General features: G+C 36.4%; 1 protein-coding gene across 1 annotated transcript; it reads left to right on the plus strand.

Moving 5' to 3' along the window:
• The first annotated feature begins 5,414 nt into the window (after positions 1-5,414).
• Positions 5,415-13,104, plus strand: LOC132696771 (short transient receptor potential channel 4-like). The gene is made up of 3 exons (XM_060661782.1): positions 5,415-5,577; positions 5,638-5,973; positions 11,220-13,104. The coding sequence occupies exons 1-3, from the start codon at positions 5,433-5,435 to the stop codon at positions 13,040-13,042; spliced, it is 2,304 nt and encodes a 767-aa protein (XP_060517765.1). The 5' UTR covers positions 5,415-5,432; the 3' UTR covers positions 13,043-13,104.
• Positions 13,105-13,591: the final 487 nt, after the last annotated feature.

The following is a 13,591-nucleotide window of genomic DNA, read 5'->3' on the forward strand; positions in this document are numbered from 1 at the left end:
TATTCAGCAACCTCAAATATAACTAAAAAGCACTGCTCGTGTTTGTTGGCATATCGTATCGACGTTCAAAAACAGTATCACAGACTGATGAGGGCGCATAAATATTTTAATAAATAATAAATGCACTCAAGCACGCTATATGTATTGCGTTTTATACAAACGAAGAAGCGATGTTTCCTCTGGCCACCACGACTTTGTAAATCAGGCACACCGCCGAATATTGGCTACTCAAAAAGAAAAACTGTGGAAGGATATTTAAAAAAAAGAATTACCAATCCTTTTTTTTGAGATAAGAGACAAAAAACTCAAAACAATAATTATTTTGAAAGCAAACTTCTCCATTTACTAATGCATTTATTTTTCGATCTTACCTGAAATTTGCCGAAAATTAATGTTGTCTCCTTCAAAGTAATCCCCCCCTCTTATAAAAGTATGGTCTCTTATAATTTAAAATTTTCCAATTGAGGTAGCATGGAAGTTAAGAATATTAATTATTATTAGAAGTTTGGGATCGTCGCGCTCAGGATCACCTTTAATTTTAACTCATTAAACTCTAAAAATATAAGGGACATAGAATGATAATTTTTCTGAAAATCTAAAAAAAAATTTTTGTGGATTTTACTATTTCTTAAATTTCTGAATTTGTTGGTTTTGTGTATTAATATTAAATTATTTAATTAAGTAATTATTAATGAAAGTATATTCAGTAAACTCCGTTTATAACGTACATGGGATATAACGTACTTCCGAGTATTGCGTACATATTTTACTGGTCCGGTCAAAATACTCTTGATTTTTCATCGGATATTACGTACCATATATAAATTTTACTACGGTTATAAAGTACATTCACTAATATTTTGGTTATAAATTACGAGCGTACGTTAAAACCGCTCGATAATCCAGCGGTGGTTCCCTGAAAAAATTGGGGATTTATTTAATTGTTTAATGGAAAGGTGCGCTAACACGATTTTTTGAGTTTGTAGTTAAAATGTCGGATCGGCGCAAGTCTTTAGCTGTAAAAGAAAATATAGAGACGATCAGATTATTGAGAGCGGCGTCGGTAAGGTGGAAATTACTATACAATGGGTAGTAATCGCGAAAAGATCAAGAAAGCAAGTGACTGTAAATCGCACAGGATTAAAAAAATTAGAAATCCTGTATGTTCAGATGTAGATGAAGCTCTTTTACGATGGTTCCAAGTTCGAAGATCCGAAAATATTGCAATAAGTGGTCCAGTTCTGTAATCGAAAGTCGAAGAATTACCCAGGGGATAACACGGTGAGGATTTTAGTTATTCTACAGATTAGATTGAACGTTTTAATCTTCGTCACAACATAAACGTCGGAAAAATTTCTGGTGAAGCAGGAGATGTTAACAAACAAGCTGTGCTGAACTGGTTTGAGGATATTTTCAATGGTGATGAGCCTGGGCTATTTTACAAGATGACTTCAGATCGTACCCTTAAATTTAGAGGAGAAAAGTGTATGGGTGGGAAGCAGTGAAATTTGGGGTACACAGTTTGGGTATGCGCAAATATGACAGGAAGCGAAAAATGCAAACTTCTTATTGGTAAAAATGAACAACCGAGTTGCATGAAAAATGTGAAAAATCCACCTGTCATTTATAAGTCAAACGATTTTTTTACTCAAAAAGAATAAAGTATGTTTTTTACTTGTATGTTGTAAAGTTTATATAGGTAAATAAGTTTTTAGTAAAGGTAGTTTAGTTTCTCTCGTTTTTCAGTACCTATATTAGTATTTATTAGTGTTCTATTTGAATAGAAAAAAAATCAATCAATCACATTTGTTAAAGACACGGTGTTGTCGAAACAATTGTCATGTAAAAATATATATTTTTGTGAAAAACTGAACTTTTAGTTCTTATTTAGTTTGATAAATGAATTTTCATCAAGTAAAAGCCACCTCAGTTCAATAAAAATAGGTACCTACCTACATAATTTTTTTTATTTGTATTTTTTTAGAGCGTACTTTTCCTTATAGAGTACTCATTTTCTGGTTCCTAGAGGGTACTTTATACCTGGAGTTCGCTGTAATCATAATTGGAAGTTACTAATTATAATAATTAATCATTAATCAAGTATTAATTATAGTTTCTACAAAATATGTATATTCATATACCATGTTAAAAAGTGGGTACGATGTCACCTATACTTGATCATTTTGTATTATAAACTATATTATATCTCATTTCTTGCCGTAACAGTTCGTTAGAAGTTTTTGGGGTTAGTAGTTTGAAATTTTAGGATTCAGGGTTATTCAAGATTTTCTTTCATTAGAAATTATTTTCATGGTCGCACCGCACCACATACCAATTTTAAATGCCCTGTATATTATTTTATTTTTGGATTTCTGAGGAAATTTTATCATGAGTTTCATTAGGTCTCCTACTTATTTTCAACTATTTGTAAGAGTGCACGTTTTATCCATTTTTGATTTGTGATAAACGCATCTGCAATGAAATATAATATTTTCTGCACTGACTAATCGAAATTTGGCAGGCAAGGAATTTTAAATTGGCAAAAAAATAAGAACTGTATACCAGGTGTACGATGAGAATTTATATACTTAAACGGTCTGTGATTTTATTAATGTTCTTCCTCTAAGTAACAGAGTGGGCTCCATATCGAACAATTCTTACAATTATTGCGATAATGCCTCACCATTACTGCTACACATTTGTCTTGTTATATTATGTTATATTCAATTACATTCAATTTCGTTGCTGTAACACAATTATTTTACATAAAAAAAAACAGAAATATTATTGTGATTTCTGCTAAAAATTGAAAATGTAAAATACGGATTAACAAAAAATCGTTCAAAATACGTATAGGGAAAGTAATAGCCAATCGATGCAGAATGAAATTCAAAACATTTGAAAGAAAATAACTCCTAGTTTTTGAAAATAATCAATCAATCAAAGCAATTGTCGGCACGGATTTCACAAGTATTACTCTCCTTTAGGATATTGAAGAAAGATTTACCACCGATCAGAAACGGATAAAAGATCCACTGGTACAAATCGGTTAAAATTCTCACACAAAGCAAGATGTCTGACAAACAGTTGAAAATAAGTAGGAAACTCATCACATTTTCTCAGAAATCCAAAATAAAATAATACACATGTAAAATAACGATGTTGAAGGTGAGTTGCAGCGTAACCAGAAGTGCTGTGACCTTCAAAATAGTTTTAAATGAGGGGAAATCTTGAATAACCTCAAGTTCGAGAATTTCAAACTTTTAAGTTTTTCCGAACCCCAAAAAGTTCTAACGAACGGATAAGGTGGGAAACTCTGATTAGCTAAATAATAATAATAATAATAGGTCTTTATTTATGTAGTAAAACTGTTAAGGTAGACTAGAAATATAGAAGGGTGGCTAGCGCAGCTACTCACCTAACCACTTCAAATTAAAAAGTTTCGAGAAATACGTAATAGCTACATTAGAATATAAGCAATGGACTTTGCATGAGTACTAATACTAGTCTTGAACGGCCAAAATAACTTTAAATGTATCTCCAATTTGTCACCTCAAAGAAACCGAATACATAACACAAGCACAAGCTTCGTGGAGAAGGAAAGGGCGGCAAAAACTATTGTTGAAGCATGTTAAACAATAACATCATCAGCAAACCTTTTGTGGCATTATAACTGAACGAGCACTGTACAGAGTACAGAAAGTTAAATCGTGTAGTATGCTGATGTATATCAGATTCAATAATAACTATTTCATAAAGGTACTTTGGCTGTTAGCTATTAAGCCAACCGTTGGATTATGGTAAAATATGGTCAAATTTCCTTATATTATAACAAAATCTTAAACAGCTATGCTGTAACCTCTGCCATCCCGTGTGATCTTTATCGAAAAGGGAGGCCAATACACTAGGTTGCAATATGATAGAAGGAAAAGGATCAGTGTATGTAGTTAATGAATACTTGAAAATATAAAGGGTCGTTAGTTTCTGGTAGTTTTTCTGAACTAAATATTTTTATTATTGAATTGAATTAAATATTAATTTTAAGCGAATACACGTTTTTATCAAATAATAAAAATTGTGCTTTAGTTTTGAAATTTTTGAAGCAAATTGCAGGCCAGCATTAATTTTTCTATTGGCCCACAGTGAGTCTTCAAACTGAAACTTGATCGATAAATATAGCTGCATATCGTCAGCATATTTATTCGACTTTAGATGTTTAAAATAATCAGAAAAATCAGGGGTACACACTTAAAATACGAAGGGACTCAATATACTGCTCTGGGGAACCCCCACTGTAATTTCCGAAAAAGGTGACAATTTATCGCCATAAGATACCCTCTGACTTCGCCCACTCAAATACCTTTGAATTAAGTAAGTGGATGATTTGTTAAGCCAGAAGCATTGAAGTTTACCACAAAGAACAGCAGATTCTGACTGGAATTTATTCGATATCGGCAACTACAATTTAAAAACACCCTTTGTGGGTCAAATAGTTGCCGATTTCGATTGGATTCCAGGCAGAATCTGATTTTTCTGCTTTAAACATCTATTGAATACAAAAGTTATATGGTCTGACAAATAAACAATGACATAGCTGATCATTCCATTCTATCAGTACTACTTGCATTGGTTCTTATTTGTCTGATAGCACTATCAACCCTTATCTGATCCAATTGATAAATGGTAAATTCCTAAAGAAAACCCTAAAGTCTGGTGAGGTGGCGTATTTGTGTAAGATCGAATTATTTGAAGAAAATAATTGTTATTTTTGCTATTTTTTAAGCGTATCTTCCTAAAATCGCTACTTATTTAACGTATGCCAATGAATGATGTCATTTTTTTCCCAAGAAGGCGTGAATACTTTTAGGATTTGCTGGATTGTCATTGGCCATGACTATAACTAAGATTTAGCACTTGCTTTAAGTAGTCTAGACTATAGATGTTCCTGTTTTCCGTTCGAAACTGCCTAACTACTCTCTAATATCATCGTCGCCAACACATAACTTCGTTTTTCTGTATGAAAAGTGATCTTCTCTTTTGAGTTTCTTCGTAACGAAACTTCATTTTCCACAATATCTTCTTGGCCATGGGAAAGGAGAATTTAAACCGTTTTTGCAATTGCGAATATTGACTTTTAGTGGCGAAAAGTTTTGACCACATTGAGAATCCTAATTTTGCCATTTTTAGAAAGCGAAGTTTTACTAATCTGTTTCTCAGCAAATTAAAGAACATTAGCAATTTTTAATGAAGGAACTTTGCCAACAACACTAAAGTACAGGTAGGTTTACAGTTCAATTAAAAAACAGAACATAAACATAAAGTTTTAGTATATTATTCATAATCCTGTCTACTCAAAGTCAGATTTTGACAGCTCGCCGGAATCGGCCTTTCAATATTTTACCGATTATATTAACAAACGGAGCATTGGAAAAATGGCGGATCAGCATCTGGCACCGCCCGGAGGGGTTCCTTACAAAAGGTTACATCAAGACTCGGAAGTGCTAATGCCTAGGCCAAGCATCATTCTGCCTCACTTACAGGAGTCTGAGAAGAAATTTTTCGAACTCGTGACCGCAGGTCAGTTTTGTGGGCTTCGGAAGAATAAAAAACCATCGGAAACGTCTTGTTGATTTACAGGAGATGTAATCACCGTTAAAGAGTATTTGGAAGCTAATCGGGGGTTCAACATAAACTGTGTGAATTTCCAAGGCGTCTCGGCGCTCTTGATAGCCGTCCAAAACCATTCGGAACCAATGGTCGAGTTTCTTTTAACGCAACCCGGGATCGATATTGGCGATTGCATTCTTCACGCCATTAAAGATAACCAAAGGAAAATTTTGGAGATGCTATTGGAAAAGCTGAGTCAGATAGCACCCAGTTTGGAGTTTGTCGGAGTCACCCACAGTACAGATTTTCCAGACTACATCACGCCTCTCATATTGGCTGCGCAATGTGGTCACTACGAAATCATTGGTGAGCGAGTATAGGTAGAGAGCAACAGCATATCCGAAAAGAATACTTTAATGTTTGTACTACTTGCGAGTTTTATTCTAATGTTACTTATAATCGCGTCTCTTAAAAATTGGCCCACCTTCTGATAAATATATAGGGCGTTTCAAAACAAACGCGGAAAACTTAAGAAGGTGATTCCTTGCTTAAAACAAATGGATATTTGTTGTATAAATGTTGGGTCAGAAGTCAACCACTGCGCTGCACAAATATGGCGGAAAATTAATATTTTTATTTTTTAGCTGAAAAGCGAACATCGATGAAAGAACAAAATATTACGGAAATATTACTATTAAAAAAAACATTTTCTACATATATTTTTATTTTTTTTATAATGAGTGTATCATCTATCAATCTTTTTAAATAAATTTAAAGAAAAACTTAAACAAAGACATAGGAAAAAATAAATTTCGATAAACGGGTTTATTAGCAACTTTGCTGTCTCTGATAAATAGTTTAGCTGAGTGCTACTAAAGAGAAGTAGTTTGTTTTACCAGCATTTAAAGCTTTTTTTTTAAAGCAATTACATTTTAAAAATAATTTCTTAATAAATATTTCTGAAACTAATTAATCTATTCATGCGTAAACTATGAATAAACACCTGCTTTAAAAACGTTTTATTTAAACAATGTAACTCAAATTATGGCTTAAAAGCTCTTATTATTGACCAATTAAATGGAATTTGAATTTTAAAATGAAATTTTTTATTAAGTTAGTAGTGTTTTCTATCCAAACTAACTAATCAATGTTAAATAAAGCAAGATAAGAGACGCTTTAAGAAGTGACCTCTGGTCACTAGATATTTTTATCTATTTTGTATATCGTTATTTTTTTTAATTTTCACTTTTTTATTTGGAAACAGTAAGTATGAAAAAAAAATGCAGGAGACAAAAAAATATATATTTTTTTTAAATTTAGTTAGTTAAGAAGAATGACCCAATGTTTATAAATCAAACTACTCTTTTCGTATTTGTTTTAAAATCCCTTGTATATGCAGGGTGTTTTGGATAAATGTCATGCTGTTAATTCATTGCAGATCATCAAACCTAAGGTTACGAAATTTTGGACCATTCGAACAAAAATATATCGTTCCAAGCAAGTCTGGTGTTGTTGTCTCTTTTCATAACTGTGCACAGTTTGTCCCATTCTTGCTGGTTTTGCGGCTTACCTTCCTTTTTAGTAAAGCTAGTGTCTTCGTGATGCTCTTTTCAGAAACACACTTTTTCACCAATATGCCATATGTCATATGCCATATGCCAATATGCCAAAACACTTCTTCTTCCTCTCCTCGTTCCTTCTCCTCACGGAGGTTGGATATTATCATTGCTATAATAATCTTGTTAACAGCTGCTCTGAATAGTTGGTTTGATGTCATTCCAAACCATTTCCTTAAGTTTTTGAGCCAAGAGGTTTTTCTTCTCCCTTGACTCCTTCTGCCCTTGATCTTTCTTTCGTTCTGTAGCATTGCATATTTAGGTCCTCTGATCACGTGGCCAAAGTATTCAAATTCTCTTCTTTTTAGAGAGTTAATAATTTCCTCCTGTTCTTTGTAGCAGTTCCAGATTGCAAACCCTGCCAGTTCATGAGATTTCCAAAATTCGCTGATACTTTTACTTTTTTTGTAATAATAATTTATTTAGTTTTCTTAAAGTTCACGTTTAGTCACATGTATCATTTAACATCTGCAGCAGGGTTTGTAGATCTTCAAGCTTGTCCGTAACTATAATGGTGTCGTCCGCATAACGTTATTTAAGTTTAAGTTGTTCAAAATCTGCGCGTTTATAAAGATTCGCTATGATTTTGATGTCTCGTTCTGTAATATTTCTATAAGTTTTTGGTGTTGAACATTATCTAACGCCTTTTCAACATCAACAAAACAGGCGTAGACATCTTGGTTCATGTCGAGACATCGTTGCGCTAATACGTTTATTCTGAACAAAGTCTCTCTAGTCCCCATACCCTTTCTAAAGCCTAATTGGCTATCGCTGATTTCGGAGTCCAACTTAGCGAATATTCTATTATGAATAATTCTTAAAAACACCTTCAAAGTGTGACTCATAAGGGCTATTGTTCGATGAACGGAACATTCTGTGGCATTTTGTTTCTTAGGTAACGTTTTAAATGTAGATGCAAGACATAACTGGAATAACTCCGGTTGAGCATATGATATTAAAGAGATTTACGAGTATCATAATTGTACCTTCATCTATAATTTCAAAAAGCTCGATCGGTATCTCGTCGGGGCCATTTGCTCTTCCTCCTTTCGTCTCAGCGGAGCATCACCGAATCAGTCTCTTCAGCATGGCCAAGGCAGGCCGATCGTCATTGACAAGGTGTTTAATATATTCAGTCCAGCGAATTAGTTTTCGCTTCACATCCGCAATAATACTGCCGTCAGAACTTCTCAATACAGTAGACTGCCTATATTTCTTCATTCCGGTCATTTCTTTCAGCTTCCTATGCAGATTGAAGCTGTCATATCTCTGTTCGTTTTTTTCCACACAGTCACTCCTTATCCAGTCTTCTTTGGCAGATTTATTTTTTCTTTGAACGATGTTGTCGATTTCTTGATATTTGATGCTGTTATTTTTATTCTTACGCCTTTCGTCCGTTAAGCATGGTCTTTCCTCTGTCATTCAACTTTGTCTTACCTTTCGTTCTGAAATTCGCATTTTTTGACTTGCTGTTAAATCGTTTTATATGCTATACCATGTCTCGTTTATTTTAGAAGTGTCTTGAAAATTTGGTATACGCTTTAGGTTGTTATGGACTTTTTGTGTCGTTTAATGAAGTACGCCGCGCTCTTTAAGTTTTCTCACATCGATTCTACATTTATTTACCGCCCGTTTCAATATTTTCAGTCTAACGTTAATACTGGAGACTACGGAGTTGTAATCAGATTTGACGTGGGCTCTTGGGTATGTTTTGGCAAATTTACTACTATGCTATTTGTGCTGTCTGCCAACCAATTTCTTCGTTTGGTAAAACTCCACCAGCCTCTCCCCTCCTCGTTCATTGTACTATCCCATGACAAATCTTTTAGCGCAACTCTCAACTTTGTCCTCTTCAACTTTAGTATTAAAATCACCCATAATTATTGTTGCTTCATAATTTTTGTTTTTTTTTTTTGCGGTTTCGATTTCTTGATAGAAGTTATCGATTTCCTCTTCCTCTTTGTCTGCTGTAGGGGCGTAGATCTGAATCATATTGAGAGGGACCGGGTTTATTTGAAATGTAAGCATCATTACACGATCTGACAGGTGAATAAAAGTCTCTACTGCACTATTTGAGCCTTTGTCCACAATAACTGCGACACCATAACGATGAGCTGTGCTGTTTTCAGAAAAGTACATCATACCATTCTTCGTTGGGCATTTTCCTGACCCTGACCAATGGACATTGCTGACACCCAAAATATTAATATTTAGTCTTTCTATTTCAGCTGCTGTATTTTCCAGCTTTCCCGATACATTAAGGCTTCTTGTTCGCATCCTCTGACCATCTAAGGTCCGCCGGGGACTAAGGGCCATTTGTATTTTGTTTGACCCCATGATAATTGTGCTAGGAAATACAATTTCCGTTGCCTTCCTCGTCGCAGTACCATAACTGTTCAAACTGCTTCAGTCACACTTATGGCATTCCAACAATGAACCGGTCCAGAATAATTTTCTTTACGCCTCATCTTTATAATGGTGGTCTCTGCTTCAATGCACCATGGATGTTTTTCGACCTCCTGATCTAAATCCGTACTGTTCCGTGTTAACAAGGCCACCTCGTGCAGGTTGTGGTTCATCACCACGCAGTACGGTCTTGAATGGAGAGAAGCTCAAGGTTTCCTTAAAGAAGCTAACATCGCATCATCCAGCACTGGGTTTCGTCAGGACCAGTGCCCTAGTCATCCTGAAACAAATGTATCATCTCTCCAAATACCCTTACCACTGTCTAGACCAATTTTCACTTCCAGTATGAATCCATAAATCCATAAAGTTTCTCAAAATTGCCTTATATTTTCACGCACTTGACTTAGCACAGCAAACCTAATTAGATAAAAATCTGTCCTATCCCGGTATTTTTAAGAACATCGTTGCAAAAAAAAAACTACTACTAGCTCAACAAAATATACTAGATTCGATTTAAAATAAAAAATTTGTATCTAATAGAAAAAATAATCAAATAATCTAAAAGGAGTAACGTCTAACTAACTAACAAAACTTATTATTTTGCAGCGATATACGGATAAAACGTATTGTTAACACTAGAGGGCGTCCATTAATACTTGGAGATTTTAAGAAAAATCGACTCTATACTACACACTTTAATAGATTTAATAAAACTTCAGAATTCATATTTAAATAAACAGTTAATAGTTAATTATCTAGCTTGATTGAAAATACCTATTAACTAAAATAAATAATTAAAGTTTATAGGCTAACCAAAAAACTATAACTTATTTAAAATACAAATAAAATATATGCTATATATAAATTTGTAATATTTAAATTTCTCTTACTTTTTGAGACATTTGAGGTTTAAAATAACACCTGTAAAAATATATGGTGTTCCAAATCTTGAGATTTTGTTAATTGAATTCGCCAAAATGGCACCACCTATTTGGGACACCCTGTATAAGCTGAGGAGCTTCTTTAAAACTGATTGAATAGTGCATCATCTCCCTAGTCTGTGGTTAAATTTCCGTTGCAATACCGGGATCAGTAGCGTCACAACACAATTTTATAAGGGCCAATCAAAATATGAAAAAATACCCATAACCTCAATTTCTGCCTAAACAAAGCAAAATTCGAATAGGAATTTCTTAAGAAAGTGACCTTTATTTTAACCAAGGATTACCAAAATGTCGATATATGCAGGGTATTCCATTTAAAATAACAAAGTTGATGTCGAAAGGGGCACTTTTGGGACACCCTGTATCAACAAAATTATAATATTTTAAATCTTCAGGAGAGTCCAAGAAACTTTTGTACGAAACTTTTTTTGTATCTCCTATGGGTTTCCAGATCGTATAGTGGGTCGTTTTATTTGGCACACGTTATACATGTTAATTTTACAATTGTCTCTGTCGAATTTCCTTTTGCTTGAAGCGTTGAAATACAGCCAACAACACGTTTAGGAGCTTTAATTAAAATTTTAAAGTCCGTAGTTCAAACCAGATCATTAACCGGCACACCAATCCCTCGCTATCGCGTTCACAGAGCTTCTGATCCAAAGGGGTCACGTGATCACCAAACCGCACCCGCCGAGTTGCAGATGCGCGGACTGCAGAGTACATTTAGAGAGGGACGACCTGCTGCACGCTGAAAGCCTGCGCCTCAACCTTTACAGGGCCGTCTCCAATCCCGCCTACATTTGCCATTCGACCCACGACCCGATCCTGGCAGCTTTCCAGTTGAGCGAGGAACTCAAAGAGTGCTCGAAGCTGGTGCCCGAGTTCCGTGTCGCATACTCCGAACTTTCAAACGAAATCAGCAACTTCGCGGTAGATCTTATCGCGTGTTGCCGCAGCACCTGCGAGATGGAACTGATCCTGAAGCAACACGCGGGCACCGAATCCTACATCTACAGCTTGCCCAGGTTGGCGCTGGCGATGGACTACAAGCAGAAGACGTTCGTTGCGCATCCGAACACGCAGCAGATTGTGGAAGCCACGTGGTGCGGCGATTGGCACGAATACAAACTCAAATCTGCAGCGGTCATCTATTTGTATCCGGTCTTGCGGATATTCACGCTTCCCATTATCACCCTGATGTGTATGGTGATGCCGAATCACTCGCTCACGAAGCACTGGAGTATCCCGCTCAACAAAATGATCAGTCACGTCTCAGCTTACCTGGTGTTCCTGGTGTTGATATTCCTCGAATCGAACATGGACAAAACCGACCAGAAACGGAAACCTCCGAATTCGGGACTCGAACCTGTGATCATGGTTTTCGTGGCTGGGAACATTTGGAGCAACATCAGGATGCTCGCGTTCATCGGTCCGAAGCGGTACTTCCGGAAAATGTGGAACTGGCACGCGTTGATCAGCAACAGTCTTTTCGTGTTGACGTTTCTGTTTTGGTTGGCTTCGTACCTGGACGCCGTCAACAACGGCCAGGTGGACTTGGAACGGAAATACTGGCACCACCTGGATCCACTTTTGGTCGCGGAAGGCACGTTCGCCGTCGCGACTATAATGACATTCTTCAAGCTGATATTCTTCTGCCGGCTCAACTATTACTTGGGCCCGTTGCAAATATCGCTGGGTAAAATGTGTGCGGACATGGCCAAGTACTTCGTCATCTTCGCTATCATCATAATCTCGTTCACGGCGGGCCTGTGCCGTTTCTACCAGTACTACGACGGCATGGTGCAAGTGGACGAGAATGGCATCAAAACGCAACAGACCTCTTCTTTCGTGGACTTCGCGTCCACGTTGAAAACCTTTTTCTGGGCAATCTTGTGCATGTCCGCCCTCGAATCTGCCGACGTGGTGATCGAAAACTTGCCCGGAGAAGGTCCCGGCGCAACCATCATCAACACCCACGAGTTTACCGAAACTGTAGGCTATATATGTTTCGCCCTTTTCGAAGTCCTCATCGTAGTGATGATCTTGAACATGCTGATAGCGACGATGTCGTCCACGTTTCAACGCGTGCTGGACAATTTGGACGTCGAATGGACGTTCGGCAAAACGGACTTTTATTTAGAGTACATGCTGCAGAGTACTACTCCGCCGCCATTTAATCTCATCCCCACCCCGGCCGGAGTGAGCGTTTTCATCGAAACCATGAACGGCGTCCGTCCGGTGGACAAAGGTCAAAGCACCGTCACGTGTCAGAGGAAACATCCAGGCGATACGGTGGAGAAAAGTATGCACGATATGGAGTTTCCGGCGCTGATGTCGCTGATAGTCCAGAGATACTTCAGGGAGAAGGACGAGGCGAATCAGGACGCCACCGAGATGGATTTGCTCAGGCAAGAGATTCACGAGCTGAAGGCGTTGCTGAGCGACATAATTGCCGAGAAGGAGACATGAGGAACAAGTAGTCCTAGAAGATTAAGATAAACGGCCACAAATCCGATATATGGAATAAATATCATTCTACACTGCAAATATTTATTAGACTCCTACAGAAGTATTGAAAAAAGTTAAAAAATTCAACAAGCTAGTACAAAATCATTTTTTTTAATACACACTCACCGCCAAAAAAACGGGTACTAAAAAGTAGACACAATTTGTAACGATGCTATGTCTGAAATTTTTCTTCAGATTATTAAATATTCAGTTTTATACAAAAGGGCTAAAAGGACACAAAAATGGTTTTAATTTAAATAGAAAAAATTTTGAGGAAGAGGCTAGAATTTTTGACTTAAATCAAACTCTCTGGGAAACAAGTCAGAAGTTCTGAGTAAAAATTCACAAGGTCTGACTTAAGTGAGAATTTCTGAAAAAAGAATTTACGACATAATTATCTCGAAAGAGACATTGTGGATTGAAACGTCAGATGTACCAGGTGGTCCATTAAAAGGACACCGGCCATATCTCAGGAACCCAAGTTAAAAAAAAATATTTGTAGGTAAATCG

Source organism: Cylas formicarius, unplaced genomic scaffold (assembly GCF_029955315.1).
Source record: "Cylas formicarius isolate icCylForm1 unplaced genomic scaffold, icCylForm1.1 PGA_scaffold_1__22_contigs__length_36826433, whole genome shotgun sequence".
Classification (NCBI taxonomy): Eukaryota; Metazoa; Arthropoda; class Insecta; order Coleoptera; family Brentidae; genus Cylas; species Cylas formicarius.

Bases quoted from the DNA above. Each gene is read 5' to 3' on its own strand.
- LOC132696771 (XM_060661782.1), top strand. From the start codon at position 5,433: ATGGCGGATCAGCATCTGGCACCGCCCGGAGGGGTTCCTTACAAAAGG. The intron at 5,578-5,637 runs GTCAGTTTTGTG...GTTGATTTACAG, and splicing joins TTTCGAACTCGTGACCGCAG to GAGATGTAATCACCGTTAAA. The intron at 5,974-11,219 runs GTGAGCGAGTAT...TCGCGTTCACAG, and splicing joins TGGTCACTACGAAATCATTG to AGCTTCTGATCCAAAGGGGT.